Genomic DNA, 24,078 nt, shown 5'->3' on the forward strand with positions numbered 1-24,078 from the left:
AACCCCCCCATGCAGGTACCCCCCAGGCCGCACACACACACAACAGGCAAGGAGTGGTTCAACAGATGGTTTATTTGACAGTGAATCAAGCAGCCAAGGGGCAATGCCCACCTCCCTGAGAGCCCCTCCTGGGTGGGCAGCATCTGATCCCATTCCTGAGCACAGCGGGATGGCTCAGGACGAGGGCTGCCCCTGCTGTGGCTGCTAAGGCACATGGTGGTTTAGCTCTCAACTCGTGTTTTGCTCTCGAGCTCACATAAATCTGTCCTGATTGCTTTCCACTCAAGTGGAATTGAGGTTTAGTCCTGCCGAGTGTTGAGGTGAAGGATCCAGTTTTCCCCATGGAGTTCCAGTGCAGACGGACGTGATGTGCAGGCTTCCATCACACAGTGCCAAGGGCTCATGCAGCAAGGAGTGCAGGGTGGCTCCAGGCCTCTTCTCTTTCCCCATACAGAACAAAATCACTCCTTGCTGGTGTGGGTTCTTTCATCCCGGTGCGATACAGAAGCAGTGAACAGAACAGGAACAGCAGAAGATTCAGGTGCAGCTTCTACTCTAAGGGTTTGCCAGCAGGGTTTGCATGGCCGACCCAAAGCCAAGCGAACATCTGGGAGAGCAACGAGCGGGTTCTACTCCTCTTTGGCCCAGGCGGCGCTGGCGGCCTGCTGCTCCAGGTGGGGAAGGACGGCCTCGGTGTAGAACTTCTCCAGCTTGGGCACCGTCTCCCCCCAGAACTCGGCATCAAACTCCACAGGCACCATGGCCGTCTCCTTGTTGGTGTGCACCACCAGGTCAGCGTGCCGCATGCCGGTGGCCGCCAGCTGGGACTGCACCTGGGTGAAGTAGTCGTGATCCCGCTTCAGCGCGTAGGAGTCCCCGCTCAGCTCCAGGCAGAAGTCCTTGTCCTTGCAGGCCTCCCGCACCGTCCTGTTGCGGTGCTTGTAGGGACACTTCACCTCCACCAGCCCCAATGGTTTCCCCGTCTTGGCCTCGGTGACGATGCCGTCGGGGCTGGCGGCCATCCACGGCTTCTCCTTATGGATGAAGAGCCCGCAATCATCCACCTGCACGGGCCGGCCCATCTCCTTAGACTTGAGCTGCTCGTAGGCCCGCACGGCCTCCTTCTCATTGCGGATACCCCACGACATGGCCGGCGTCTGCACGGAAGGTTTGTTGCCCAGCACGGCCTTCAGGTAGGACTGCGGCACCTTGTCCGTCTTCCCGTTGGCGAACCTGCTGTTGGCGATGCGCGGCGCCAGCGAGGCCGTGATGCGGTTCTGCCGCCACTCGAACCACTGCGGGTTGTCGCGTTGGCCGCGGGTCTGCTCCTCCACACGGCTCATGTCGTGGCTCTGCAGGGCGGGTGGGAAGCACCCGGACGGGCCGGCCTTGGCCTTGGTGATGGCTTTGGTGTCAGCCTTGGTGTCAGCCTTGGAGCCGGCCTTGGTGTCGGCCTTGGTGTCAGCCTTGGTGTCAGCCTTGGTGTCGGCCTTGGTGTCAGCCTTGGTGTCAGCCTTGGTGTCAGCCTTGGTGTCGGCCTTGGTGCCTTCATGCAGGTGCGTTCCTGCTCTGCCCTTGGCCGTGCTGGGCGCTGCTCTGGTTCCCGTTGCCTTCTTCTGGCTCCCGGAGGCGGCTGCTCGCTGCTCCCCGCCATCACCCCGAGCACCGCGGGACGGAGCGGCGGGTGTTGGCTGCACCGCGGGCGGTGTCTGTACGGCGGGCGGTGTCTTCGCGTTGGCTCGTGTCCGGTCCCCGCCGCCCTTCGCCTCCCGTCCCGCAGCGCTCCGAGCCGCCCGGCCGGCAGTGGCGGATGTTGGCGGTGCGGCGGGCGGCACTTTGGAGGCCGCGGGCTGCGGGGACGCGTGTCCGGCCGGCTCCTTCCTGGGCCTCCCCATGTCTCGAGGAGCAGCACGACCTGCCCGCACCCCGCACTCAGCTTCCTCTGCCCCGCCCCGACACAAGCCCGGACCCGTGTCCCGCAGGCGGCGGATGGGGCCGGCCTTCCGGGCAGCGCCCGCCCCGTGCCGTCCGCCCAGCCGTGCCGCCGCTGGGGGGCAGCAGCGCCGCGCCCCGTGACGGCCGGACCCGCGGTGCACGGAGCGTCCCGGGCCCCGTGCCGTGTTCCCGCAGTGTGTGCGTTCAATGCGGGTGTGTTGGAGCCGGCAGAGCGGCGGCGGTGCCTCCCCCGTGCGTGCTCTATAAAAAGTGCAGCGGCAGCGCGGCCCCGTCTCCTGTCTATCTATAGCCCTGTCTATAGCGCAGGGCGGGGGCTGCCCGGATCAGCCCTACAGCTGCTGGGTTTTTGCCCGGCCCCGCTCAGCTGAGGGATTCCCGGCTCGTGCTCTCCGGGATCTCCCTCCCCTGCCCGCCCCCTCCCCATCCCCGCTCTTCGCCCTAAAGCTGAGCTCCCCCCACGAGCCCCCTCTGCTTTTCCCTGCCCTCCATCAGGGCTTTCCCCGCACGCTGTGGGTTCTGGTGGGTGGGTTTGGGGCGGATGCTCGGCCTCACCGCAGCCTGACCCCCGCCCTGGGGCTGCCGTAGCGGGTCCGTGTCCCTTTAACGAGGCAGGGCTTGGAGCTGGTGCCGCTGGCACGGGGATGGAGAGGCGGTGAGGAGCCGGTGCCAGAACGGCAGCCTGCAGCGGGTGGGGCGGCGGCATCGGTGAGCGCAGACCCCAAGCGCAGCAGAGGGAATCGCTCCGGGCGGAGCTTGGTGCGGCTCGTGTGGGCGCTGAGCCCCCAGTCCTTGTATCATCGTCCTCCAGGTAAGGCCCGGGGCACGATGGGGGGCTTGGGCTGCCCATGGTTTGCGTAATGGTGAGGTGAGGCAATGGGGGGCCGTGCGAGTGCTGAGATCATCGCCCCACCGAGACCTGCCCCAGGGCATCAGTCCTAGGACTGTGCCATAAATGCCCTCCCATCACCGGCGGGACCCTTTGTCAGAGCTGTTTGCTGGGATTGTTCCCGTTCCGAGGGATCCGTGGGGTTGGGATGCTTTTATTTTTGGGGCTGCACTGAGGGGAAGTGCCCTGACACGGGGCTGGGGCTGTCCAGGGGTTTAACGGGAGGGAGCTCTGAGCTGAGTCAGCTGCAGTGGGGGACCCGCACAGTGCTGGGTTTGGGGCTGTGATGGGACATCATGTTTGTGGGGCTGTAATTTCCCATGTCCGGGCTGAGCTCTCCCAGGTGCAGCTCTGACAACTTTACAGCTGCTCGTGGCAGGGAGGGTGAGGAGGGGGCTGCAAAGTGCTGCAGGTGGGCAGGGGACGGGGGCATGGTGGGGATTCTGTGCTGGGCACCATTTGCTGCTGAGTTCGGGGCGAAGAGCATCTCTGCTTTTATTCATCACCTCAGGGCTTAGAGCAGCACATGAGGCCAGATGGGCCTTGTTTACCCTGCGAGTGTAAATGCAAAGAGAAGTGATAAAAAGCAGCTGGAACAGCTTCTGCTGGCAGCCCCGGTAAACAAGGCTGCGTGGCACAGCAAATAGCGGGCACGTTGCTGAGCACTGAGCCGGGTACCTTGGGAACTGATGGGAGGGCTTTGGGATGGCCCCATCCATGATGGCTCCAGGCAATGGGGTTGGGGATGTCCCCATCTGGGTGCTGCTCCCACTGCTGTCCCACGGTGGGTGCTCCTCTCTTCCCATGTTGGGATTAGAATGGGGTTACCGTTAGGGTTAGGGTTACGGTAAGGGTTTTTGTTGGGGTTAGGGTTAAGTTTAGCGTTAGGATATGGTCAGGCTTAAGGTTAGAGTTAGGATTAGCTATAGGGTTATAGGGTCAGTTATAGGGTTAGGGATAGCCACACGCATGCATCCCTGTGCTGCCCCTTCCCCTCTGTGCTGCTCATCAGTGCAGCACTGACCTTGTTGTTAATTATTAAACCCCCAGCAAACACTGCACTCTGTTGTGCCCTAGTTACGCCGTGGGCTTCTTGTGCATCTCTTCTTTTTTTTCCTAAGCAAATTACCCTGGTAACCTCAGTGGGTGGATGGAGATGGGAGTGGCAGATGCTGCTCTTCCCTCCAGCACAGGGGATGGGCTGCAGAGGCCCTGAGGCTGCTGAGCTGCTTTGGGTGGCCAGGAGACAGGGATGTGTGGCTGTCTGCTGCTGCTGGCCCCGTGGGCTTTCATGGCTCCACAGGGCTGACGTTCGGCTCCAGAGCTGAGATTTGGGTTCAGGTCCATGTGTGTGTTCCTTTGTTGGTGTGCACGAGCCCCTTCTCTACAGACCCCCTCCCAGCACCTCATCTTGCAGCCGTGCCAAGGGACCAAGGGACTATGCCAGGTCTGTACGTGCTCTCCTCTTGGGAGGCTCTGCCTCTGAAGAGCTCCAGGGTGAAGGCGTGCACCAATGGGTACGTGCTGAGCATCACTGCCCAGCTCCTGTACACCAACCCACGTGAAGATCCTGTGGAAGGTAAGGACGGTTATTGGGGTGCAGGAACCCTGTAGACACCATGCTGGGGTACCCCATTCCAACCCCACTGCCACTCTGGACTCTGCCTCTGGGCTCTCTCCCACCTGCAGGTGTCTTCATTTACCCGCTGGAGGACTCAGAGCTGGTTGCTGGCTTTGAGGCAGTGGTGGGCAGCCGGCGGATCACCTTCCAGGTGCAGAGCAGGCACCGGGCTCAGGAGTGCTGCCTGGAGTGTGGCAGCAGCCCAGGGCAGCCGCGCCGCTGTGCCAGCGGTGAGTGCGTGGGGCAAAGCACAGGGACACGAGGGGCTGATGAGGCCCCTTTGCGGCTCCGGAAGAGCTGCAGGGATGCTTCTCTTTCTTTATTTCTGCTCTCCCTAGTGACTCCACGACTTTCTGCCATTTCAGCCCTATTCTCTTCCTCTCTGTCCATCTTTCCCATCCCTTTGTGCTCCCCTCTGTTATCCCCTCGGTGAGTAATTGGTTCAACTACTGATGCCCACGTTGTCCTTCCCCTCACCCAGGTCACCTTGTCCTGGATGAGGACACTGAGCGTTCCACCTTCGTCATCATCACGGGCTCAATGGGGCCGGCGGAGAGCCTGGCCGTGACCCTGAGCACAGCACGGGAGCTGCCCACGCTGCCTGGGGGGGCCCTGCACCTCGTCCTACCCTCCGTCCTTGTGCCACGCGTTGCTGCCGCCCCCGAGCGTGAGAGCGAGCCGGGAAGCTTGTGTGACGACAGGTTGGCCCTATGGTGATTTTCATGGCTTTCTGAGTCTCTGCTGTCCTGGGGTCGGGGGGGATGCTGGGTGTGCAGGGGAGCTGTGGGAGCTGCCCTCACCCCATTCCCCTTGTAGCCCCACCAGCTGTTTCGGGGGACCCGGTGCACGGAGCCAGCCCGTACCCGCAGCACCTGCGGAGAGCTCAGATGTCTTCAGGGGACAGCCCTACAACCCCTTTCCTTACGAGTTTGCTTTTGAGCTGCTGGTGAAGGGCCCCTGCCTGCTGGCAGGTAGGGCTGGGGGTTGGGGGCTCGCAGAATTGTTCTGCATGTGACATTAGCACTGTTTGAGTAGCGCCACCAGGCTCTGAGTCAGCAGCCTACATCCTCGGCGGGGGCGTGATGGATGGAGGCTGCAGGGGCACATTGGTCAGCCACGGTGCTGCTGGCTGCCAGCAGCATGAATCCCATCAGCGCTGCCTGGTGGCTTACCCAGGGCTGGGTCCAAGTGGGTCTGTGCCCCCTCCAGGCCTGGAGAGCCCGACCCACGCGCTGCGTGCCGATGCCGACCCCTGGGCCAGCTCTGCCACCACCACCTGCGTCACCCTGGCTGAGCGTCACCGCTATGACAGAGATGTGGAGATCATCCTCTACCCCTGTGGTAAGGGCTGGGGGTGCAGCGGGTCCGGGGGTGGGTGGGCATGTCCCCAAAGCATGGGGCAAACGTGAGCGCCTGCAGAGCCCCACCAGCCCCACCTGGTGATGGAGGAAGGCACCATGACGTACCCAGAATATGAGGCACACATCCGGAGACGCCGGGACTACATGCGGATAGCCAGGAGGGATGGCAGTGGGGAGAGACAGGTGAGCGGGCATTGATGTGACTGGGAGGAAGAAGAAGGTGGTGGTGGTGGTGGCGAGGAAGGCCCTGATGTGAGTTGCACTCTCGCAGGTGGCTTTTGTGCAGAAGCGTTTCCACAAGGACATCTTCCACAACCCCGTGCTGATGCTCAACTTCTGCCCGGAGGTGGAGGCCACCCCAGGGGACCTGCAGAGTGTCACCCGTGAGGTCCTCTTCCTTGTAGATCGCAGCGGAGCCGTGAGCAGCCCTGACGTCGACAGGGTCAAGGTGAGGCAGTGTGATGAGCCTGGGGACCCCGCACCGAGCTGAGAGCCCTGATGACTGTCCCCAACCCCAGGAAGCGCTGCTGGTGGCCTTGAAGAGCCTCCCCCCAGGAACTCTGCTCAACATGGCAACTTTTGGTGCCGAACTGCAGCCGCTCTTCCCCTCCAGCCGCCTCTGCAGCAATGTGAGTGCTGTGGGGGACCCTCTGTCCCCCTTCATCCTCCCCACCCAGCCCCGCTGCAGATGGCTGCCTGGTGCCATCCCCACCAGCCGGCTGTCCTGGCGGGCAGGAGACGCTGCAGCGGGCGTGCTGCCACCTGGGTGAGCTGCGGGCGGCCATGGGCAGCCCTGACCTCCTGGCGGCGCTGAGTTGGGCACTGGCACAGCCCCTGCACCACGGGTACCCCCGGCAGCTCTTCCTGTTCACCGCGGCGGCAGCAGTGGGTGATGTGGGCCGCATCCTGCAGCTGGTGCGCAGGCAGGCCAGCACTGTCAGGTATGGCGTCAGGCATGGAATCCAGAGGCTTGTCCCTGAAATCAGAGGTGTTTTAGTGCATGGCTCCCTCCTGCAGGTGCTTTAGCTTTGGGATGGGACCACGGGTGTGCCGGCGGCTGCTAACAGCCATAGCCAAGCTGAGCCATGGCCGTGCTGAGTTCCTGGATCTGGCTGAGAGGCTGCAGCCCAAGGTAACAGTGGGACGTGGGACACGTGGGTTATGGTGGGGCTGGATGCCAGCTCCTTTCCCTGCCCCAGCTCATCAAGGCCCTGAAGAAGGCGATGGAGCCGGCCGTCAGCGACATCACCATCGACTGGTACGTGCCTGACAGCACTGAGGCTCTGCTCTCCCCCACTGAGATTGCAGCACTCTACCCCGGGGACCGGCTCATCAGCCACTGCACCTTGTACAGCATCGCCCGGTTTCGGGACCAGCGCCCTGTGGTGAGGCCGGGGGGATACTGCCATTGGGGATCCTCCTGACCATCTTTGTGGTCCCCTCTGGTGCTGACACACTCTCTGCAGGGCCGGGATGGAGCTCGCCGGGGCTCGGCCGTCCCCTCACAGGAGGAGGTGCCCACCCCAGCGGGCACACGGCTGTCCCGAAGCTCCAGAGACACCTCCGTGGAGATCTCTGCCATTGGCACAGAGGAGTCGGAGCGCAGTGAGTAGAACGGGCATGGAGAGGGGCTGAGAGGGGCTGTGAGCTGACGGCTGTGTGCTTGCACTGCAGGTGCTGACCTCACTTCAGGGGGAGATATCTGGAAGCGTATTTACCAGCCCTCCTACATCCAGGAGCAGTATGTCCTGACACACTGCTCAGTCAGCACGGAGCGCAGCCAGGGGCTGCTGTCCCGCAGCTCCACCAGCAGCGAGTCCACCGGCTCCCGTGACGTGGCCCCGGACAGTGGCTCTGCAGCCCCTGACACCACCTCCCAGCAGGGCCAGAAGAGCTTGTCCTTCTGTGAGTCCTCCACCAAATCTGCCCCACTGCCCTCGGCCCCTGCTGCCATCAAGGTAAGGGATGCACTGGAGCTTCTTCCCACCTGGCTGGGGCTTTGCCATCCCACTGGGCCTGGATATGGGGGGATGTTAAGGTGGAAACTGGAGGGCCATGGTCTGTATTTAGTCAGGGTCAGCTCTGGATGCTGCCAGCAAGTTCCTCAGGTGGGTTTGTCTCATTGGAACCAGAATGCTGGGCACCAAAGAGTCAGTCCCCCCCAGGTGCCGGTAGGCAAGTGTGGCTAATGAAAGCCTCAGCCAGCTCACGTCCTCACTGATGCTGCAGAAATGAAGTGGAAACAACCATTTGGCCGTCAGGCAGTGAACCTGCCAAGGCAGGGAGGGGGTGGTCTGGCTCCTGCCTGGCTGCTGCAGCCCTCTGCCAAAGCCGCAGGATGCTCTGTTAGCGATGGGTTCGTCCCTGCTGCTTCGTGTCTGGGTTTGGATCCAGCCTGGTTGCTGTGCCAGGGGAAGCTGCACCCTGCTAAGCACAGTGCCATGTCCCCGAGGCCAGGTGAGGCCAGCTGTCTCCCAGCCCAGCACCGCCTGTTGCTCCCTCCCGACGCGTTAGGTAACCGGCTGCACAATAGCACACACAGCTGGTGGCCTTTGCAGCTGAAATGTCAAGCGTAAGTGATTTCCCCAGTGTAAACCATCCCTGCGCTCCGGCTGCTGGCTCTGGGTGCTGCAGCCCTGCCCCAGTGTGGGGTTTTCAGCACCCACAAGTGCAAACATCACCAAAAACATGTAGGATCATAGAAATGTTTGAGTTGGAAGGGCGTCTCCAGGGATGGGGCATCCCTCCTGTCTCCACATCAGCCCTAGACAGATGTTTGCAAACTCACGTCTCGGTGCTGTCATTCCTTCCCATGTGCATTAAGCAATGTATGAGCACAACCTGCTGTGAGGGAGGTGATGGATGTTGGGTGCCAGCTCACACTGCAGCAGGGCAGGGTACCAGATAGGGCTGGGGGACCCTGCTGAGTGCTGGCACAGCCCCACCTGCACTCCGTGCCGCTGAGCCCCGTGCTCGCCGTGAGCTCCCTGCAGGTGCCGGTGTCTCTGAGCAGTGAGGAGCTGGCACGGCGGCAGAAGGTGCTGGCACGAGCTGCCCTGGCTGGCCGCAGCTTCTCGTCGCCGCACGGGGAGCTGGACGCACGCCGGCTCTGCCGAGCCTTGGAGAAGGTGTCCCAGAAGAGGAACCAGTCTGTGGAGGGGCAGCTGGACCAGCTGGGCCCCAGGACACCGCGGCTGCAGCACAGCACTGGGGAGTCAAGTGAGTGTCTGCCCTGGGAAGGACAATCATCCCAGTGTCACCTGGGGTCACCGCACTGATCCCACATCCTGGGCCATGCAGATAACCTCCTGTCACCAACACACCTGGACTGGGACATGCTGGTGGAGCCCTCTTACCTCTTCAGCGCGGTGGTGCCCGAGGCGAAGGAGCCCAGCCAGGGCGATCCCTGCCTGCCCCTGCGCTGCCACGTGGTGATCCACGGACTGCACGCTGGCCAGCCCGTGTCCTGGGAGGTGACGGCCTCGCTGGAGGCCCTGCTGCAGCCACGGGATGGGGCGGGCAGAGAGGACCCCCCGCGGCGGGCAGCCACAGCAGGGGAGAAACCATTGCATGGCTTGGCAGCACGCTCCGTCATCCAGGACAGCGAAAAGGCGGCACAGCGTGAAGCTGAGCTGGAGCAGGGTGAGTGCTGCTCCCTGCCCAGGTCACCATTGCTGCCACCACACGCTGACACCTGGCTCTGTGCAGGTTTTGCCCGCCGCTTCCGCCTGAAAGCCATGCAAACCAGCAAAGCCTGCAACGTGCCTTCCCTCTACACGTGCGTGGTGCCTGTGGATGGGGCCACGCAGGTGGTGCTGCCTGCAGCCCCGCAGGTGTGGAGCACAGGTAGGGCTGGGGGGACAGGGTGGGGATGGGGAATTGAGCATGGCATGCACTGAGCTGGCATTGGTGCCTTGCAGCCACACGCAGCACAGGCACGGCAGGGAGCCGATGTCGCCGGCAACGGGATACGGAGGAGCAGGAGGCTCTCATTGGTGCAGGTATGGACCCAACCCCTTACATCCCACCCCGAGCCCTTGGGGATCTTAATGACCCTGAGCATAGCAGGGTGTCCCTTGAACTGCACGTGCCCAGCCCAAGTTGGTGGTAATGAGGCTGCAGGAGGAACTGATCTCTGCTCTGTGCTGGGCATGGGGTCAGCAGCAATTTACCACGAGGACTGGGCTGTGCAGGTCCCCAGGCCTCATTGCCCTCAGTGCTTTGCTGTTCTACAGGGAGGGATGAGGTTCCTGGGTCTCCAGTCAGTGCCTCCTCTGCCACCTCTGGCTGGGAAAAGCAGAACGGCTCTCACGGTAGGACACGGCCCTGAGGATGAACCCATCCCCGTGCACCACGGCCTCTCTGCACTGCCTGCTTCTCCCATTTGCAGGGCTTCCAACCAGCCCTTCCAGCTCCTCCGTGGCCTCCCGGAAATCCACAGAGAGCATTGCTGGCTCCAGGTGGGGCTGCCCTGCATATGGGTTCTGAGGTGGGGGGGATGCAGCACCTCAATGGGAGGAGTTGGGCAGTGTCACCTCTTGAGCTCTGTGGGTGGGGTGGGAGGGTCAGTGGTCCAGCCCCATCCTTGCAGCAGCGTGCAGGGGTCCCACTGCCCCTCATGAAGGACCAGGCGACACCTTGCCCTGTTCATTCACCATTTGCAGGTTCAGCCTGACCCGGCGCAGGGGGCCCAGCCTGATGCTGCGACCACAGTGCCTCAGCCCCGAGAGCGAGTGCTCCAGCACGGCCGCCAGCCACGACTACCTCCCGCTGGTAAGGACCCTTCCAGGCTGTGCTTGGTATCTCCAGCTGCAACTGCAGAGGATACATCTCCAGTGGCTCCGAGGAGCACTGGTGAACCCACAGCATCGGGCAGCCCCTGCAGCCCAGGGCCCCTCCTGCACTGCCAAGTATTGGGACTGCAGACAATCTGGGTCCCTGCCTGCTCCCCTTGCAGTCCCCTAACCCCCTTGCAGGTGCAGTTACAGCAAGCACGGGGGCCATTCCAGCTCACTGAGACCTTCTCTGAAGTGGTGCAGATCCCCTTAGACCGCCTGCGTCGTGCCTCACCCTATGCCTCCCACCGTGCCAGCCTCAGCCCCACATCCCCCGTGGCCAAGAGCAGCCCCAGGGCAGGGCTGTGCACTGAGGGCGAGGAGCCGGTTGCAGCCCCAGAGCCTGGCTCACCCCAGTCCCACAGCACTTGCTCTGAGGTGCCCAGTGTGGCCGTGTGGGCACAGGCAGACAGCGGGCACGGCTCCGAGTCTGACACTGCCCCCCACTCAGCTGCCCCATCGGAAGCAGGCTGGCAGGATGTGGGGCTGGAGGACCTGGAAAGTGCCAGCTGGGCTACGGCGGTGGCCCTGGCGTGGCTGGAGCACCGCTGTGCTGCCTTCTTTGATGAATGGGAGCTGGTGGCAGCCAAGGCAGACGCGTGGCTGCAGGCACAGCAGCTGCCTGAGGGCCTGGACGTGAGCTGTCTCAAAGGGGCAGCCCGGCACTTGTTCCTGTTGCTGCGGCACTGGGACGAGAACATCACATTGAACATGCTGTGCTACAACCCCAACAACGTGTGATGGCCACAGGGGCCATCAATAAAGGTGCCTGGCTTCGTGCTGCCTGTGCGCTTCCATTCAGCCCAGAGACCTGGAGATCATCAACCCTTCCCCTGGGGGAGGGAGCAGACAGGAGGTTAGGGAACAGCCAGGCTGCAAGGGGGGGCATCAAAGCCACTCAAGCCTTGCAGCAAGGCTTGTTCCACTCGCTGGCCCCAGGCACCACTCTCCAAAAGGAGCACACTCTGGGCACTGTCACAGTACAAGGACACTGCGGCCAGGAAAGGGCCCCCAAAGCCCCTTTATTGGAGAAGTCCTGCCCAGCACAGGTTTCCATATTGCCCCCTTTGTAGTTCCAGGGCTCGTGGCCCTCCTCAGGTGGCCAGGGGCAACCTGGAAGCAAGGCAGGCAGAAGAGCAAGCAGAGGAGCCGACATGGAGTCCCTTCCCGTTGTCCAGCCAGTGCTCTCACAGTGCCTTCCTGGAGAGGGGATCCGACTTCTTGCTGGGCCGGGGGGGCTGTGGGGCTGGTGGCAAGGCTGTGCCATACCACAGCTGGAGCAGGACCAGTCCATGACAGACGTGCAGGGAGAGGGAGCTGCAGACAGTGGAGGGGTAGGTGTTCCAGCAGAGCTCTATCACACCCAGCAGCAGCACTCTGTGGGGGGAACCAGGGGTTAGTAGGGGGCATAACAGCCTCCTCAAAACCTCAGCAGCCACATAACACCAAGCCCTACCAACACGTACTTGGGCATGTGAGCGAGTTTGGAGGTTGGGGTGCACCACAGCAGGTAGGGCAGCGTGTGGAAGTACCAGACGTAGAACTGATAGTGGAGGGAGCGGCTGCAGCAAATGCCCAGGAAGTTGGAGGAGAAGAGGACGAAGACGATCTGTGAGTGGGCATTGAGGTAACAAACCCAAGAGGCTGGAAGCGCAATGCCCCCATGGTTCCCCAGGAGCAGCCTTTAGTGCTTGCCCTGCCCTTCCCACCCTCCTTGTCTCCCACCCTGCCAAAGGATATTGTTGGCACCCAAGGGAGGAGATGGGTGCTTCCTCTCGACTGGATCCTTCAGCAGAGATAGGATGCTTTCTTTGGACCTGCGGGGAAAGCACAAACATCAGTCTCAGCTGCTCAAAGCCTTTCCCAATCCCAGTTTACCCCATGAGCCATAACCATGAGGGCTGGCAAGGTATGGCTGATGGGGGACCAGTACTAATGAGGACACCCAGGTCTCACCTGTGCCATCGGTGTAGTGCAAAGAGCACCAAGCCAGCCATGTGTGCCAGGAGCAGCCCGACATGGAACGCCCGGTGCTGGAAAACCTCCTCTGGGAGGAAACGCCAATTCACTGTCCACTTGAACTGGAACTGACGGCCCAGGTCGAAGGAGCGTGTCAGGTATCCAACAGGATTCTCCAGCAGGAAGGGCAGCCCTAGGGCCAACTGCAAGATACAGCAGCCAATACTTGGGGCTCCATTACCCCCACTGTGTGCTGAGGTGAGTATGGGGGAAAGCCAAAGCTGGGAACCCTTTGGGGGGCTGTATGGGGCCAACACAGGTCCTGGAGCTGCAGCAGACCCACAAGGATGCTCTGGTGACAGCGGGCAATGGTGAGTGGCAGGAACCAACCTGGAGCACGGCACAGATGCAGAGCTTGGGGATACAGCCCAAGAGGCCGAAGCGCAGTAGGAGGAGAAAGAGCAGCCCGGGTGCGAAGAGCAGGACGTTCATCTTCACTGACACAGCCAGGCTAGGTGGGAAGTGGTGTTACAGCACAGCCTACACAGGGAGAGCCTCAATGCTGAGACCAGCCCCGTCGGCCTCGCACCTGAAGAGCAGGCAGCCCCAGGACCAGCGCTCCTCCAGGAAGAAGTTGACAGCGAGGAAGAGGATGACCATGGCCACGGGGTCATTGAAGAGCCGCAGGACGAAGATGGAGTGGATGCGGTAGGAGGCGCAGCACATGAAGAAGAAGACGTAGGGGGGAACCTGTTGAAACTTGGGCTCAGCGGCAGGGCCTGGCACAGGGGGGGCACACAGGGCATGGCACACAGGGGCAGCACACAGGGCATGGCACACAGGGGCAGCACACAGGGGTGCCCCGTACCTTGGAGGTGCGGCAGTAGATGCGGAAGACGAGCAGCAGGTTGAGCAGGTAGATGGCAGCGAAGATGTGCTGTGCCAGGCGGATGTCGGTGCCGCGGCCCGTGGCGTAGTACAGCCCCAGGAACAGGTAGACGAAGCCGGCGGGGTAACTGCGGGCACACAGCGGGTACACACACACCGTGCACACACACACCGTGTGGACAGCCGCCCCCACCCCGTCCCCATGCCGTCACTCACACCAGCGGCCCGGTGTCGCCCCGCAGCTCGGTGTAGTCCCGGGTGCCGTTGCTGACCCCCTCCACCTCCTGCATGTAGGCCCGCCAGTCGATCTCGGTGTCTGCGGGGCGGTGCGAGGCTCAGGGCGGCTCGGGGCTCCCCGCGTCCCCGCGTCCCCCCGTCCCGCACAGCCCGGTACTCACAGGGCACCCTGCGGATCACCCACAGGTTGACGCCGCCCTCTGCCAGGCACAGGCAGGCGGCCACGAGCGGCGTGTAGCGCGGCTCCAGCAGCAGCTCCCGGCACAACCGGCGCAGCCCCGCCGCCATGCCGCCTCTCACACGGAACCTTTTATTCACAGACGCGTTTCCAGCCGGAAGCTCTGAGCGGAAGGACCGGAAGCTTTTAGCAGCCGCACGCCGGAAGCTGCACGTGTTCGCCGCCGCCGCCGCCATGGAGCGGTGCCCCCCGCCCGCCGCCGCTCGGTGCTACGCGCGGCGCCGCTTCTGGGAGCAGCGGTACCGGCGGGACGGGGCGGAGCACCACGAGTGGCTGGGCGGCCTCCAGCGCTTCCGAGCGGTGCTGGAGCCCGAGCTGCGCCGCCACGACCGCATCCTCGTGCTCGGTACGGGCGGGTTCGGGGCGGGGGGTCGCCCCGGGGCTCGGGGGGGGGGCGGCCGTGACACGGCGGGGGGCGGCGGGGCGGTGTCAGTGCGCGCTAATCCCACCTGAGCCGCGCGGCTTAGCGGGATGAGCCCAGCGCGGCAGGTGCCGTCGGGCGGTGTCATCGCCGATCGCATTAACGGATCAGCGGCTGCCGGCAGCGACCCCCGCGGCTCAGCTGTATCACAACGTACCCGGGACCGGGAGCACGCTCCGGTGTCCCGTTGGAGTCAGCACACGGACGGACCCCCCCGGGACGCTGCTCGGCTCCGGGATGGCACGGACCGGGTTGGGGGATGCGAGGTTACGGGGCTCTCGTTGGGGTGAGACCCCTCGATGTGGGGGGCACGAGGTCCTGGTTGGCACATTACAATCAGCCCCTGCCTGGGTGTCCCCAGAACATTAATCTCAAGACGTTTCTAGTGGGGTCCCTGGGGGTGTGGGCAGGGTTGAAGGGCACAAGGTTTCAGGGGTCCCAAGGGGCACAAGGCTGACCCCCATTTACGGGTCCCATTGAGATTATCCCCAGCTGAGTGTTCCTGAGACAGTATTTGGGTCCCGGGGTGCATTGGTAGGGCTGGGGGATATGGGCAGGGTTGGGTAGCACGCAGCATTTTGGGTCATTGGGGCATCCCCAGAACATCCCTGCTTAGGTCATAGATTGGGGGGACATGGGCATGATGGCAGGATTATGGGATACAGCTTCTTGGGGTTCTTGTTTGGGTGCCACTAGGGTTCCAGAGGGCACGAGGCAGGATCTTGAAGGGGGTCTTATTGGGCTGGGGGACACAAGGGGGGGATTCCACCTGGAGGTCACAATGAGTCAGTCCCCAGCCAAGCATCCCTGGGACAGCACTGGGGTCCTGGGGAGCATGGGTAGGGTAGGGAAGCACAAGGATTTGGGGTTCCTGTTATGTTCCCATTGGGGTTGGGAGCTCAGGGTCTTGGGATTGTCCTATTGGAGTCCCATTGGGCCTGATGGTGTGAGGCAGGGCCCTGCCTGGGAGTCCTATGCGACCAACCCCTCTTGATTGAGCATCCCCATCCCAGCACAGGCTGTGGGACCAGTGCTCTGAGCTATGAGCTGCACGAGCTGGGCTACCCCGACGTCACCAGCATCGACTTCTCTCCTGCCTGCGTGGAGGCCATGAGCTCCCGCTACGCTCACTGCCCCGACCTGCGCTGGGCTGTCATGGACATGCGCTCCCTGACCTTCCCTGATGCTTCCTTTGACGTGGTGCTGGAGAAGGGCACGTTGGACGTGCTGCTGGTGGAGGAGACTGACCCCTGGCACGTGTCCCCCCGCGGTGCCGCTGCGATGCACCGGGTGCTGGCAGAGGTATGGCAGGGATGGGGCAGTGCCTCCCACCCCACATACCCCCCAGTTCCCCAAGTGAGAAGTGCTGGGGCTGGAGGGGCACCGAGAGATCCTCCCAACTCCTTTTGGTGCCTCTCCCAGACTCTTGTAGCCCAAATCCCCAGGAGTCACATGCATATTGAGCCCCATCCCCACAGCTATGGGTACACACACAGCAGCACGGCCTTGCCAGCTCCAGGCAAGGTGACGGCAGTGGGGCAGTCACAGCCATTCACCCTCTCACCATCCTGGCTCAGCTTCGATCTCTTTAGCGGGGTCCCTGTCCTGCAGTCCCCACCTCAGCATTGCCATGGAAACTCCCGTCAGCATCGACAGGGCTGTGGCGTTTCCACAGGGACGGGCAATGCCTCGGGGCCCCCATTAATTGGCAGCGGGATGGAGCTGCCTCAGTGCAGCAGGGGGGGCAGCGGGTGCCGGCAGCCCCCAGCCCTCCTCCCCAGGGGCTGACACCAGAACCACGGCCCCCCCATGGCTGGGGCTGCCCCCCCATCCCCTAATACCTCATAGCATCCCAGCTGAGTAGGGCACCCTGCACGCTGCCAGCACCGAGCCCAGCCCTGGCATCCTATCCCTGCCTGTCCTTGTCACTGGGCCAAGCAATGAGGATTTAGGACTTTTTTTTTTTTCTCTCTCTTTTCTCCCCATTTTTAATCCTGCGTTCAATCCCTGCCCTCCCCCAGCACCATCGGGCACGGCACCATCCTTTGGTCCCTGCTGTCCACACAGAGGGCTCAGCCCTCTCCCTGGTGGGCATCCACTGCTTTTCCCACCCCTTTGCTGCATTACCCCCCCCCCCCCCCAACTCCCCCCCCCCCCCACCAATCCCATTGCTGCCTCTGACCTGGAAACCTCCATTATGCCGCCTCTGTCCCAGGGGGGGCGGCCGAGCAGCCCCTGCCCCATAATCCTCTTAGGGAGCCCCCTAACGGGATCACCGCTGCGTGGTGATGGCGGGGGGTGCGGGGGGGGATGACTTAGGGACACCCCTGGGGACATTCCTGTCCCTATGCCCTGTGCTGGGTGGGGGGCTGTTCCAGTGTGGGGCGGTGCTTGGCAGATAATGTTGTAGGGATATTTGGGATGGAGCCCCGGTGCTGTGCCGCCATCCCATTGCTGCAGCTGCCCCGGCGCTCCTTGGCATGCAGAGCACGCGGGCGCCGGCCACGAGAGCCTTTTGACATTGGATAAAGCCAAGCAAGAAAATTGATGTTCTTTTCCATCCTATTAGCGGGGGCTTAGCTCCAGCCAGGAGAAAATGGTGATTAAAGGGCCGAGTCCTTCCCCATTCCAACCGCACCTGGGGGGGGGGACGGAGGGTGATGGGGACGGAGGGGTTGCTGAGGGGGGCCTGGGGCTGATGAATGGGACAGACTGACACCATTTTCTCCCCCCACACACAGGTGAGCCGCGTGCTGCGCCCGGGGGGCCGCTTCCTCTCCATCACCTTCGCTCAGCCCCATTTCCGCATCCCACACTACGCACAGGAGGCCTTTGGCTGGTCGCTGCGGCACACAGCCTGCGGGGACACCTTCCACTACTTCGTCTACATCATGTGCAAAGGGCAGCCCCTGGACCCCCACCACCTGGCCCTGGGCAGGCAGCTGGGGCGCCCCCCCCCAGCCCCCCCGCCCCTTTTCACTATGGCAGAGGATGAGGATGAGGATGAGGACTTTCTCCACGCCATCGAACTGTGACCCCGCGGTGTCACCTCTGCGCCTTTCTTTTTGGCTGGGGAAATCCAGCTCCCCATCCCAGCTGGATGAGATGGAGGGGGGGCAGCAGGGCTGTGTACTGCCCATCGCTTTGTGCCCCCCCCACCCCTCCTCCTCCTCTCGGATTGCAGCCAGGGAGCTGGGAATGAGACTGCAGCGGGTTTAATTCCACCCTCCTCCCCACCCCCCAGCGCTGCTGTGACAGAGCCCCGGGCCTGAAGGGGAGGGTGGGATGGGGGACGTGACCCTGCTGTGCTGCTCCCTGCGGTCTGGGGACACCCCTGTGTTAGGGGAGGTGGCACAAGGACCATGGTGGGTGATGTGTGACCAGGCACAGGGCAGCTCCACGCAGCAGGCAGGTGACACAGTGGGGTGTCCCAAGCCCAGGGCTCTGCCATCGCAGTGTAAGTGGGTCAGCAGGGCCCCCCCAGAGCTGTGGGGTGCTGTGTGTTAGGGGGTGGTGTTGAGGAAGGAGCAGACGGCGGCGGTACATGGACGTGTTTTATTCATCGCGTTTTGTTCACCGTACAGTGACAAATGGCGCTGGGCGTTACAATGGGCCGTTGGTAGAACACGATGGCGCGCGGGTCGCTCCTCTTCCTCATTGATCTCGTGTGTTTCTCTGTGGTTTCCTTTGTTTGCTTATTTGTTTTTGTTGTTTTTTTTTAATTTTATTTTTCCTTTTTTTTTTTTTTTTTTTTTTGCATTATTGTCCCCATAAACGCGACCGAAAAACAGGATGACGGCTTTTCTCATGCACAACATCCCCCCCTCCCCACCCCCCCTCCCCCAGACCCTCCCCAAAGAAGCTTCTTACAAAACAAGATTAAATTAAAGTACAAAATTAAGAAGGACAGCTGAGGAGCGGACCCCCAGCCCCCCCAACCCCACATCCCTCCAGGCAGAGGCGGCTGCGGGGCGATGGATGATGGTGGTGTGGTCCCCCCCCCTTTCCATGCTGTGTTTTTCTCTCTTTTCCTTTTCTCTTTCCCCCCTTTTTTCTCTTTTTTCCCTTTCCTGTTTTTCCTCCTTTCTTTTCTCCTTCTCCCCTTTATTTTTCTTACCATATTCCCCTTTTCTCTCCCCATTTCCCCCTGTTCCTTTCCCTCCTTTTTTCCCCCTTCCCTCATTTCCTTATTCCCCATTTCCCCCCTTTCTCTCACCTCTTTTTCCCCCCCTTTTCACTCTTTTTATTTTCCCCTTCACTCTTCTGTTTTTTCCCCCTTTCACCCTTTTACTTTCCCCTTTTTCACTCTCTTTCCCCCTTTCACTCCTTTTATTTTCCCCTCTTCACTCTTTATTTTCCCTTTCGCTCTTCACCCCCCCCTTCACCCTTTTGCTTCCCCCTTTCACTCCTTATTCCCCCTTTTTCTCTCTCTATTCCCCCCTTTTCTCTCCCTTTTCCCTCTCTTTCTCTCTCCATCTCCCCCCACCTTTATATATATATATATGTATATATATATTATTTTTTTCTCTCTTTTTTGTTGTTTTCTTATGGAAAAAAATATGACCCCCTTTTACACTGCAGGCTCCAACAGCGGACCGACGTCGGCGGATCGATCGTATTTAACAAAGATTCGGATCGATAGATATATATATAAAAATACAAATATGAGGATTTTGTTTTGTTTTTCCTGTTAAAAAGAAGCGTGCCGGAGTGGGGCTGACCCTCGACACCAGGACACGGCGCTCGGGCCACCAAAGCTCATGCAGAAAAACGATGGAGCAAAGAATATCTCCGGGCAGCAGCAGCGCTCCGAGTCCGCTCCGACCCCCCCCACACCTTTAAAGGTATATTTTTTTGTTAGGGGGGGGTCCCTCTGCCCAGGGGAAGGGGGGGGGGTAAAGTGCATGGCCCGAGGGGGCGGCCCCGAAGGCGGGGATGGAGCGGGGGCCCCCGGCGTACGGTACCCCCTCCCCGGGGTGATGGGGGGGGGCGTGGGCATGGCCCCCCCCCTCTCCGTGGGTCCTGGTGGTGGTTCTCTGGGTTTATACCCCCGATGGCGACTTCTCCGTCATGCCCTTGAGCACCTCGTCTATCCGGTCATCCTCGATCACCACTGCGGGGACATGCGGGGAGGGGGGGGGACGTGGGTGGGTGTGGGGACAGAAGCGGGGGTGGCTTCATACCCTCCCCCCCCTTCCTCCCTGCTGCCCCACCGCTCTCCCATTCCAACGGCTTGGGGTATGGGACCCCCCACACACACCCTATGGGATGTGGGGTGAAGGGTGCCCCCCCCCCCTCCCCGGCAGTCAGGTGTGGGGGGTTGGATGGGGAAACGGGGGTGGGAAGGACCCCCCCCCTCTGCGCTGCGGCACCGCTGATGAGAGCAACAGGAGCAGAATGGGTAATGACCCGATGGGGGGGGGGGCATCATCGGGCCCCCACGGCATCACTCACTGCAGTGTGATGTTATGGGGGGAGCTGTGAGGACCCCCCCTCAATGGCAATCAGCATCATTAGACCCCCCTTGCACCCAGTCATATGCCTTTGGACAGACACCCCCCCCCACAGCAATAGGCATCAGCAAAGCACCGCTGGACAGACCCCCGCAGCTGGGCAGAGCCCCTCCATCAGCATCATCACTGTGCAGGACCCCCCAGCAGCCCCCACTGAGAGGGTCCACTGCCCCCATCCATCAGCATTGCAAAATGAGGTGGGGGGGGCATGGGCAGCAGTGCATCATCTCTCAGGGGTGGGAGTGTAGGTACTCGGGGGGGGGGGGGCTGTGTGCCCCCCTTTTGCTCAAGAGGAGGGTTGGCAGTGCCCCCCCCGAGCAGGTGGGGAGGGGGCTGCTCTAAGGGTTCCCCAAGAATGGATGGATGGGGATTTAGCAGAGGGGTGGGGGGGAGTATTTATTTGGGTTCGGATTGAGCTGCTATAGGGTCTCTGCGGCATGAAGGGAAGCGGGGAGGCGGGGGATGGTATACAAACAGCCTTACGGAGCCCCGGGGGGGCACAAAGCGGGGGTGATGCTGCTGAGCATCGCTGCTGTGAGGTCGCTGCAGCAGGCGGGGATGTGGCAGGGAGAACGCTATAGGGCCGGGGGCTGCCTATGGGGCCGGGGGGGGGACATCCCAAGGGGGGTTCGGCAACCGCAAAGCAGCTCCCGGGGGGAGCGGGGGGGCAGCCCCAGGGATGCCCGGGGTAGTTCGGGGGGGTGGGGGGGCGCATCATGCGGCTTTGGAGCTGCGCCGCAGAGTGGGATTCCTGGAGCTGCCCAGTGCCGGCGGATGGAGCCGGGGATGCTGTGGGGCAGAGCCGGGGATGCTGGCCATGGGGGTGCTGGCCATGGGGATGCTGGCCTTGGGGATGCTGTCCATGGGGATGCTATGGGGCACGGCTGCAGTGCGGGGGGGCACAGCCGGGGCTCCCAGCGCTGCTATAGGGCACAGCCGCAGGTGCAGCGGCTGAGCGACGCCGGGGGGAACGGGGATGCTGCAGGGCGCAACCGGGGGGTCCGAGGGAAAGCGAGGGGTCGCGGCGGCGGGTCGGGGGGGTCCGTACCTCTCTTGGCGCGGCCGATCTGTCCCAGCTTGGGGGGCCGCTTGCCCTGGTTGCCCCCGAAGAAGGCGTTGGTGTCCTGCAGGCGGCAGCTGAAGGGCAGCTCCCCCGCCTCGGGCTCGGCGCCGTAGCGACCCACCTTGTCCTCGCCGTAGGGCAGCACCTGCGACATGGCGGGGCCGAGCGGGCCGAGCCGCGCCGCGCCGAGCCGGGAGCCAGTCTGCGGCGGCGGCGGCGGCGGCGGGGAGGAAAGCCGGGCGGAAGGATGAAGTCATGCATCCGGGGGGAGCGGGGACCCCCCCACCCCGGCGGGGCGGGAGGGGGCGGCTCCGAGCTCCGCGGACGGGACGGGACGCGTGGGGGGACCGGGGGTGGCTGCCCGTCCCCACGGCCCGGGGTCCGTCCGCTCTCGGTGCGCCCATCCCCAGCGCTGCACCGCCTGCGTGGGTCCCCCCCACCCCACCGAGCGGGCAGAGATTCCCCCGTGCCCGTCCCCAGCTCGGCGCTACATCCCCATCGTTGGCAGCCCCCGTGTAGGGCTTCCCCCACCCCCTTCTGTGGGTTCGTGTGGGTCACTGTACACGTGTGCACCCAGATGGATGCGCGCAGGGTGTATCTGTGGGGCTGTGGATTGGACGCAGAGCCGTGGGTTCCAATGGGGATGCTGCTGCCCCTACGCTCAGCCACGGGGCAGTAAGGACAAGAGACAGAGCCATCCCTACATGGATGTGCCGTGGGTCAGCTGCTGTTAGCCCCAGAGACCATCATGCCTCCCCTCCAAGAGCCACAGCTGCACCACGTTGGTATCAGTGACCTGAGAAAGCCCCACCTGGGACCCCTCCCCATCGCTGGGGTGTTATTTAGGCTCAGCTGTGGGGGGAGGAGGGACAGGGTCCATTTCTCAACGCCACCACCCTCCTGTGCTTTGAGATGGCAGATGAAAGCTGCTGTAGAAGAGCATCAGTGGGGCCAGTCCGTGCAAGGGGGCAGGTGCTGCTATTCTGGGAAGGCTTTGCTGTGCTGTTCTCTTTGTGCTGGGCTCTGCAGAGCCCGCTCCCCTCTGAGAGCAGCGCTGGGGCAGTGGTGCCCCCTCCCCACCAACAAGGCAATCCTTTATCGCTGCCTTTGCCAGGGATCCGGCTCCAACCCCTTCATCTGGCAGCTTCTGCTCCCTCAAAAAAAGAAGAGCCTGGAAAAATAGGCGAGAGGCCCACGCTGAGATGTGCCCTGCTTTCCCCATCGCCAGGCCCACGTGCCTCTGCCCATGGGCAGGGAGCGGTGAGACACGGGGCTGGGGAGCAGATGGGCTGCGGGGGAGATGGCAGTGGGGTGTTGTGCACCGGGGGGGGAGCAGGGTGACGGCACCACGCTGGTGATGGGTGAGCGGGGACAGAGCTTTGGTTTGCCCTTATAGTTGGGCTCTTGGTGTTGGGGATGTGGGTGGGTGTCACAGCGGGGGCTGGCTGTCCCCCCAGGCAGCAGGTCAGGCGCTGTCGGTGCAGAGCTGTGCCTGCAGCCTGCTCCTGGTGCCTCCATCTGCTTGCTGCCAGCCCTGCCAAGAAACGTGAAATGGCACTTGTGCTCACTGGGTGCCATCTCCCCGCTGCCACCACCCTGAGTGCATCCCCAGCACTCTGTGTGGGGACAGTGGGGGTCACCTGCAAGTGCCGCCTGCATCCTGCCTTGTCCATCATATGGGATGGAGCTGGGAGCTGCACCGTGTTTCATTGGAAAAGCCTTTTGTCCTATGGGGTCCCTGTATAGGGGAGACCAACCCCGCTGGGCAGACAGCATCTCTGTGTTGGTGACAAGCTCCATCTCATCTGTCAGCACCTCTCCATCACCCTGACAACAGACAAGAAGGCAGCGAGCTGGCAGCCTTGGGGGGCACGATGGGGGCAGCGGGCACCTACAGGGCACCGTGTGGGGGTGGCAGCAGTGGGGACACCCAGGTCCTGTTGGGTGCTGTGGGATGGGGATGTGGCTCAGCACTGCGTTCTCTGCATGTGTCCCCAAAACAAACGCCCCCAGGGTGATGGTGGGGATGTGCAGCGGGTTCACCCAGGGGCACGGCAGCCCCACACGGGGCAGGCTGGCATTGCTGGGCTCCGGCTGGTGCTGAGGGGTTGAATCACGGTGCTGCCTGGCAGTGCACCAGGCTGTGCTGCAGGGTCTGTGTGCTTGAGTTGCTGTGGGGCTGGTGGCTTTTCTGGGGGCACAGGGTGGCAGTAGGGTGCTGCACCTCTCTGTGTGCCTGCAGGGACAGGGTACAGTGGGACACAACCCCTTCCCTCTGTACCCTCAGCCCTATGGGGCTTCAGCCAGGTGCCACCAGCCAGGGGTGGCTGTGGACCCCTCTGCCCATCCCTGGCTCAGCCCCAGGAGTGAGGAGAGCAGTCTCCGGGTACACAGACACCTCCCAGCCCACGCACCCACTCGTGCCAGCAGCTCTTGGCACACGGGGAGCGCGTTCCTGGCAGCCCGGCCCTCTCCCATCTGGTATTTATCTCCTTCCCGAAATCCCTCCTGCTGCGGGGGGGACGACCGGCTGGTGCAGGGGACTCGGTCCCCATTGCTCACTCTGCAGCACAACGCAGCCATATTGGTGAGGGGGAGAGAGCGGGGTGAGAGAATGTGGTGGAGAAGTGGGGAAACTCCTTCACTTCAATGGTGCGTGTGGGTCCCCGGAGCTTTAGCTGGGGGTTTGGGGGCATCACAGCTGGCCCCAGGGATAACACCTCTGTCCCAAGCGAGTGCCTGACCCCAAACCAAGAGTGATGGGGCAACGGCCCCGGGCAGGGGGCACAGAACCCCATGCGCACACAGTGCCAGCATCACTCCCACCCCAAATCCTGGGTGCCCCAAAGCTTTAGGAGATGGGAGAACCCGTTGGTTGCCTGGGCAACAGCAGGCAGTGATGGGGAGCCATGGAGACAGGAAGAGCAGAGTTGCCTTGGTAACGGCACCCCCCCCCCCTTCTTCATCCCCATCCTTGTGCCTTTCGGGGCTGTCCCAAAGGATGCACCCACAGCCAGGGGTCCCCAGCCCAGCTGGGTTGGGAGGGGATGGTGACACTTCCCAGCCCTGCTGGAACGACGCAAAGGAAAACGTAAGGCTG

General features: G+C 62.6%; 5 protein-coding genes across 8 annotated transcripts; 2 read left to right on the top strand and 3 right to left on the bottom strand.

The window, feature by feature from the left end:
* Positions 1-53: 53 nt before the first annotated feature.
* LOC107318208 (serine/arginine repetitive matrix protein 2-like) lies at positions 54-1,978 on the bottom strand. The gene is made up of 2 exons (XM_015871776.2): positions 1,479-1,978; positions 54-1,418 (listed from the first exon to the last, which is right to left on the bottom strand). Exons 1-2 carry the CDS (start codon positions 1,893-1,895, stop codon positions 630-632), a joined length of 1,206 nt encoding a protein of 401 aa, XP_015727262.1. The 5' UTR covers positions 1,896-1,978; the 3' UTR covers positions 54-629.
* An 87-nt stretch (positions 1,979-2,065) lies between these two features.
* Positions 2,066-11,439, top strand: VWA5B2 (von Willebrand factor A domain containing 5B2). 4 transcript variants are annotated; one of them, XM_015871773.2, is made up of 22 exons: positions 2,066-2,764; positions 4,233-4,421; positions 4,532-4,693; positions 4,945-5,176; positions 5,280-5,434; positions 5,673-5,804; positions 5,883-6,007; positions 6,096-6,272; positions 6,343-6,453; positions 6,560-6,765; positions 6,842-6,956; positions 7,024-7,209; positions 7,291-7,429; positions 7,499-7,782; positions 8,818-9,043; positions 9,125-9,466; positions 9,533-9,670; positions 9,745-9,825; positions 10,060-10,137; positions 10,215-10,284; positions 10,489-10,597; positions 10,801-11,400. In XM_015871773.2, the coding sequence occupies exons 2-22, from the start codon at positions 4,283-4,285 to the stop codon at positions 11,398-11,400; spliced, it is 3,807 nt and encodes a 1,268-aa protein (XP_015727259.1). In that variant the 5' UTR covers positions 2,066-2,764; positions 4,233-4,282. The 4 variants fall into 4 exon arrangements, with proteins under 4 accessions (XP_015727259.1, XP_015727257.1, XP_015727258.1 ...); XM_015871771.2 differs by having other exon boundaries at positions 4,260-4,421; XM_015871772.2 differs by lacking the exon at positions 2,066-2,764 and having other exon boundaries at positions 4,168-4,421; positions 4,945-5,164; positions 10,801-11,439.
* A 216-nt stretch (positions 11,440-11,655) lies between these two features.
* ALG3 (ALG3 alpha-1,3- mannosyltransferase) lies at positions 11,656-14,280 on the bottom strand. Its single transcript, XM_015871774.2, has 9 exons — positions 13,905-14,280; positions 13,723-13,822; positions 13,487-13,634; positions 13,208-13,368; positions 13,009-13,129; positions 12,616-12,821; positions 12,400-12,476; positions 12,126-12,270; positions 11,656-12,036 (listed from the first exon to the last, which is right to left on the bottom strand). The coding sequence occupies exons 1-9, from the start codon at positions 14,155-14,157 to the stop codon at positions 11,847-11,849; spliced, it is 1,401 nt and encodes a 466-aa protein (XP_015727260.1). The 5' UTR covers positions 14,158-14,280; the 3' UTR covers positions 11,656-11,846.
* EEF1AKMT4 (EEF1A lysine methyltransferase 4) lies at positions 14,219-18,063 on the top strand. The gene is made up of 3 exons (XM_015871779.2): positions 14,219-14,327; positions 15,416-15,704; positions 17,144-18,063. The coding sequence occupies exons 2-3, from the start codon at positions 15,513-15,515 to the stop codon at positions 17,435-17,437; spliced, it is 486 nt and encodes a 161-aa protein (XP_015727265.1). The 5' UTR covers positions 14,219-14,327; positions 15,416-15,512; the 3' UTR covers positions 17,438-18,063.
* Positions 18,064-18,907: 844 nt separating this feature from the next.
* On the bottom strand, positions 18,908-21,212 carry CAMK2N2 (calcium/calmodulin dependent protein kinase II inhibitor 2). Its single transcript, XM_015871828.2, has 2 exons — positions 20,964-21,212; positions 18,908-19,515 (listed from the first exon to the last, which is right to left on the bottom strand). The coding sequence occupies exons 1-2, from the start codon at positions 21,130-21,132 to the stop codon at positions 19,445-19,447; spliced, it is 240 nt and encodes a 79-aa protein (XP_015727314.1). The 5' UTR covers positions 21,133-21,212; the 3' UTR covers positions 18,908-19,444.
* Positions 21,213-24,078: the final 2,866 nt, after the last annotated feature.

The sequence above is a fragment of the Coturnix japonica genome, chromosome 9 (genome assembly GCF_001577835.2).
Source record: "Coturnix japonica isolate 7356 chromosome 9, Coturnix japonica 2.1, whole genome shotgun sequence".
NCBI lineage: Eukaryota > Metazoa > Chordata > Aves > Galliformes > Phasianidae > Coturnix > Coturnix japonica.